Source organism: Chinchilla lanigera, unplaced genomic scaffold (assembly GCF_000276665.1).
Source record: "Chinchilla lanigera isolate Chin_1 unplaced genomic scaffold, ChiLan1.0 scaffold00080, whole genome shotgun sequence".
Taxonomy (NCBI): Eukaryota; Metazoa; Chordata; class Mammalia; order Rodentia; family Chinchillidae; genus Chinchilla; species Chinchilla lanigera.
This window is the reverse complement of record NW_004955481.1, coordinates 5,113,399-5,119,409: the sequence shown is the minus strand read 5'-3', so window position 1 is coordinate 5,119,409 and position 6,011 is coordinate 5,113,399. Positions and strand designations below refer to the sequence as shown.

Below are 6,011 nucleotides of genomic sequence, written 5' to 3'. Positions count from 1 at the left end.
GGCTTGTTGGAGACCACTACAAAGTGGCTCCGAGCAAGATTTAGTATTAATCAACTGGTTTTCCGTGTTTACTTGTGAGTTGTCTGAAGGCCACAGCTGAGGATGTGTGGCTCCAACCCCAATTAACTTAAAGGAGACTGCAGCTGCAGGCATCTCACTCCTGCTGTGAAGGCCTTCCTGGAGATAACATAGTTCTCCTAAATTAACATAACCTTTTACTTAGAAAAGTCCTGCCCAGGTTTTCTTGAGTATCCTCCTCCTTTGTTTGTAAACCAAATAAATACGGCCGCCCAGAGTAGTCTTTGGCTAAACTCAGAGTATATCAAAGTTGTAAGAGAGTTAGTCCCTCCTGGGGCGCTAAAATCATTGCCATTGCCTCATTTATTGAAGCCTTCCCGTCCACTCGCTTGGGAGATTGCGGGCCTGATGAGCCGTCAATAACTTAGGGTTATTTAACCCAGTTTTCGATAAAGGCTGACAGGTTAGCAAGTGCACCAAATCACACCAGTAAAAGTGAAAGCTGGGATTTAAATCTGTGGCTCCAGACCCCACTCATATCAGGCCATACTGCCTAACTCTGGGTCAAAAGCCCTCATCTCCTTCTTCTGTCTGCTGGGAGGCAGGTGTGAGTGAACTGCATTTCAGAGCTGTGGCTGAGGACCATGTATGATGAGCACATGCATGGGCTCCTCGCAGGGCAGGGGACAGAACGCTGAGGGCAGCGGCTGGGAAGGTCACGGCTCTGCCCTGCCAGGTGTACCCTGCCTCTCCAGCCTGGGGCCGCCACCCGTACTTCCATGTACCTGCCCTGTGAGCAGGCTCACTGTCCGCTCTGGCCGACAGACAGCAACCAAGCTGGGCACGTCCTTTGACACCTAGGTGAGTCAGCACCTGGATCACACGCCTACCAGTGAGGGGAAGGCCGTGGAGCCCCCACAGGGCTGGTCGAGAGCAAGGAACAGCAACTCTCTCCAAAGCCCTGGTCCCCTTCACTGTTTCTCCTGGTGCAAGGCCTGGGGCAGGATCACCCCACTCCTGTGAAAACGGTGTGTCTCTGCCAACTGCTGACAGAGTCCCCCAGTTGCGGGGCCGGGTTCAGGTTATCTCCTGAGGACCTCCCTGATCCCCTCTGTGCTTCAGGGACATCTCTAAAGAATGGTCTCTCTACGTCGCTGTCTACTTACCTGAGCCCTCAGCACTCAGTATGACAGCACACAGTAGGGGGGCAACCCCTGTCTGGGGAATATCAATTGAGGAGAGACAGGAAGTTTCACAAATCAATACATTTACTTCACTATTTGTTAATCAGCACTGCGCGGTAATCGGCACATACGGATGACAGCGTGAGTTACAGAATTGCACGGACACCAACACACGCCAGCTCGCGCCTCTGGCTGAGCGCCCCCGGGGAATACTCAGGCCTCTGTGTGGCTTCTCTGCATCTTCTGGCTGCTCTGCCAGCTCTCGCCACCCGCCCTGGACCCATCCCCTCCCTCCCTGCCGTCCACCCTGCCGTGACAGCCAAAGCAGGGAAGGGCCGGCGAAGGCTGATCACAGGCTCCCAGAAGCCTGGACGCGCCGGCATCTGTCACAGCTGCTTGGATATTCTTCCTAGTTTCAGGTAATGTGCACTTCACTGCCTCAAAGATACTGGCAACTCCTTGGAGACAGGGACCAGGGCTTCTACTTCCTGAGCGCAGAGGGACAGGGCTCAGGAGGAGCAGCTCCGTGAGACTGCTGGGCATGGCACAGCTGGGAGGGACCTGGGGTTCCAAGCCGGGACAGGACGAGCTCACAAACAAATCACAGAGGCTGACACCACAACTACGGCAGAGATGCCCAGAGCACTGTGGGAGCAGGAGCTGATCACCAGGACGGCTTCCTCGGAGGGGTGCTGACCGGTGTGTGCCCCATCCTGGGTGAGGCACTCCAACTTCACTTCACTTCATCCTCGCCAAGGAGGACACTGAGCTCAAAGGCAATGCCCTAGGGAAGTCATAAAGCTGGGACTCAAAGCCAGAGGTGCCTAGCCTTAAAGCCCACTCTCTTCCCTCCGTACGGGTAACCGCCTATGGGGAGGACATCTTCTCTGGGGCTCAAAGACTGGTAAAGAGACCTCCAGAATAAGTGGATCAGCTTCAGAGCAATGTAGAAAAACAAAAACACAAAAACGAAAAACAGAGAGAAACAACAAAAGTACACCATATTGTCCCCAACTTGTCCATCAGCAGTGGCCGGCAGAGCGAACAGAAAGGATGCTAGGAACATGGCTGCGGCGAGAAGAGCTGGCGGAACAAAGGTCGGCTTCTCCTGCCTCCGTTTTCTTGCTCTCTCGGCCAGCGAGGCCAAAGAATATTCCAAAACTTCTTCTGGCGCTGCTGCTTAGTTCCAGAAGAAAAAAAGAAGCCCCAGATGTCTCTAACGCGACTCTTCCTCTGGGCTCTGGGTTCTCAGTTTTGTTTTTTATACTGCAAGACAGAGAGAGGAGAAGCGGGTGAGGGAAGCCAGTGCAGAGGGACCGAACGGGAAACCTGGAACCCCAGTCGCCTGGGCCTCCACCTCCCCCTGCAGGTCTCCTCAGAGGCGGTGACACAGTCAGGTGTCACCAGATGGTCCCTTCCGGCTGCTGCCTGGGCCCTCCTTCTTCCTCAGAGGAGGAGGGAGAGGAGGCTGCGGGAGGGAGGGTAATGCAGAAACGGGCCAAGTTAGAAATGAACACAGATCATCTGTACTACTTTCTAGTCGAGGGTTCCCTGGCTTCTGGGGAGTAAAATCTCAGGCACAGCAGGACCCTCAGAAGCTGGAGAAGAACCCCCAGCTACCTGCTGAGTTAATTAAAAAATGGATCTTAAACGCCGTCTCTGGAGATTCGGACTTAGAAAAATGGGGTCTATTCCAGTTGTCTAGGTTGCTCTGATACCAACTGCATTCCTAGCTCACGGCCTTGCTCCACCCAAACAGCCCCTTGTCTGTTTCCTAGATAACTCAGCCTCGGTGGGACTCCCCCGGGGACAGGGAGCTCCCTCCCCCGCAAGAAGTCCCCCACCCCAAGCATCACAATGCTACCGCCAGCTCCCGCACTTGGCTTCAAGAAGACTATTCTCTTCCTTCTTCCTGTGCCCATCTTAGCTTATTCAACACTGCTAGACAGAAATCTGTCCTTAAGGGTGTCCCTTGGCCCCATCCTGCAGCCAGAGGGACCACCCTCGGCTTTGGGGGTCGGGAGACGCCTCTTCTCACGTGTGAGGCAGGCGCGACCTCTAGTGGCCACAGGGAGTACCGCCATCATCATCATTTCTCTCCCCGTCCCCTCCTCGCTGGTGAGACACTTACTTTGTTCATGACCCAGTCGGCATCTTCAATAGCTCTTTTAATAATCTGCTGGATTCTCTCAGGGTTGTCTTCATCTGAATGAACCCGGAAACTCTGTAAGTTTCAACATAAAGATGACTGCGCAAAATCCACACAGTCGGCAGTCCTAGGCCAGACACAGTGCCGGGCACGTTCTACTCAGCACCTCTGAATCCTCCAAGGCAGTGATGATCCCATTTACGGCTGAGGAAACAGAGGATCAGAAGTCCTACCTTGCTGCTAAGCAGCAGCATTTGAATCCTAGCCTATCTGAACACAAAGCTGGCAATCGTGCTAGCAGGGCAGATGAAAAGGAGGACTGGCACCTGGGCCCAGAGGTCATCAGGTAAGTTGTCAGAGCCCAGAGGAAATTTCCTTCTCTCCATTTAATTTGCTCCTCATGGGAAGCTGCTTTCACTGGAGTGAGATCTCTGCATGGGCCTCACCACAGCGGGGAGGGGGTTGCTCCCAGCCCTGTGCTAGGAGAGGGAGCAGGGGAGGGAGGGGAGGCCATGGCTCGGGAAATCCAGCAGGCCCGATGCAAGGCAGACTGCTGCTGGCAGCCTGAGATTTGGGTTCACCAGTGGGGTGCTCGGGGCCTTCAGAAGGTACTGCAGCCCACCTCCCCTGTCACTCCCAACCCCACACGCGCTCTGCTTGTCCACCACCTCCAACACCTACCCTGGGGAAGCCCTCCCCGACTCCCCCAGATCACTAACATCTCCCTTCTCTGAGTTCCCACAGCTTTCTGTTGCTCCTTTTCTTTGACTTTCTACATTTTTATTTGTTTGTTTGTTTGTTAGAAGACAGGGTCTCACTATGTAGTTCAGGCTGACCTTGAACTCTCTAGGTAAACCAGGCTGTCCTCGAACTCTTGGCGATCCTCCTGCCTCAACCTCCCAAGTGCTGTCTATATTTTATTTGTATGAGTTTAGTTATTAACTTTTATAGTTGGAAATGACTGCTCACAGAAAATTTGCAAAAGTACAAAGAACTCCCTACTAGAATCACCAATTTTAATGTTTTGCCACATTCACTTTATCGTTCTCTTTCTATGTGTATGTATAAGCTCTTTATAGAAGCATTTCAGAGTAGGTGGCAGTTATCCCACCCTTAATCCCTACACACTTCCATGTGTTTCTTAATGATGAATGCATTCTCTTCTAGAACCACAATAACCAAACTCAGAAAATACAATATTGATACAATGCTGTTATCTCATCTACAGCCCATGTTCCAGTTCCACGCGCTGCCCCAATAATGTTCCCTACAGCAATTACTTTTTTCTGGCCCGGGATCCAATCTGGGATGATGCATTACATATAGCTGTCACATCTCTTCGGTCCCCTTAATCCAGAGTATCTCTGCCTTCCTTTGTGTCTATGAAGCTGACATTTGTCATGGGTACAGGCCAGGATGTTCTCTGGAAGATGGTCCCCCAGTTTGGGTCTACCTGATGTTTTGTCAGGGTTAAATCCAGGCTGGCTGAGCACCGTTGGCAAAATGATATGTGTGTCCTATTGTCTGTCTTAACTATCACCAAGCTGCCTTGTTCGTACCCTGGCACAGCGCTGGAGTGCTGAATGATACTCCCGGACAGAAGCCAGAGAGAGGAGCTGGGTTCCCCAGATCGACCTCTAGTGCCTCGTTCCAAACTGCCACCCCCTCCTCCATCCAAAAGACTATCCCTTACCTGGCCTCTGAATCCGCCCCTGCTAGGGCCCATGAAAGGAAGGCTAACCCCCGGAACCCACGGACCCTGCTCCCACCTGCCGGACAGCATGTCTGTAGTGCTCCTGGATGCCCCGGGTCGGCAGCTGCCGGCAACAGCGCAGCAAGTATCTGTAGAGCTGCAGCGGCCTCTGGACCAGCTCTGCCCCCGGCAGTGGGGCCATCAGCGAGACCTCTGTCCTGGAAAACACAGAGCATCACATCCTGGGCATTGAGCCAAGTCCTACGCTGTGCTGGCCTCCAGTTCCCAGCCCTCCTGCCTCCTCGTGACCACCCCACGGGGTCTACACCCCGGGTCAGGACTGTGTGCTCTGGAGAAGCCATCACCACAATCAGGAGTGGACACAGCATCGCTCCCAAGCCATCTCCCGCCCCTTTGCAAACCCTTCCTTCTGCCCTCCCTCCTTCCCCAAGCAACACCAACCTGCTTTCTGCCGCTACCAGTCCATCTGCATTTTCTAGAGTTTTATATAAATGGAAGAATATACCAGGCATGGTGGCACACGCCTGTAATCCCAGCACTCAGAAGGCTACAAAGTGAGCTCAAGGCTCCTGAACTATCTCTATTGTACCTGTGGAACTCATTTTTTCCTGAAATTTCAATTTATTTTAACACACAAAATACAGAAGTATATATATTTATGGAGTATCACGCAACATTTCAAAGCAGGTCTACACGTTTCCTTCAGGTTATATACACTACCCCTTAAACATCTGTTAATTTTTGTACTGTAAACATCTAACATGCTTTCTTCTACAGCCCTTATTTTTAACTTCTGTAGTGTACATGCTCTTTCCAAAGAACTCAGTGTAGCTTGAACTTTGTTTCTGGAGCAAATTATGAAGTATAAATGTTTTCAAGTGGTAGGTTCTAGAGGATGAGGACTTGTTAAATTTTCATTACGTACCCCCAGCACCACCCCAAAGGC

The 6,011-nt window shown here is 52.1% G+C and overlaps 1 protein-coding gene across 1 annotated transcript; it reads right to left on the bottom strand.

The window, feature by feature from the left end:
- Nucleotides 1-1,268: 1,268 nt before the first annotated feature.
- Nucleotides 1,269-5,600, bottom strand: Lyrm9 (LYR motif containing 9). Its single transcript, XM_005402772.2, has 3 exons — nt 5,121-5,600; nt 3,334-3,426; nt 1,269-2,468 (listed from the first exon to the last, which is right to left on the bottom strand). Exons 1-3 carry the CDS (start codon nt 5,244-5,246, stop codon nt 2,451-2,453), a joined length of 237 nt encoding a protein of 78 aa, XP_005402829.1. The 5' UTR covers nt 5,247-5,600; the 3' UTR covers nt 1,269-2,450.
- Between the last annotated feature and the right edge of the window lie 411 nt (nt 5,601-6,011).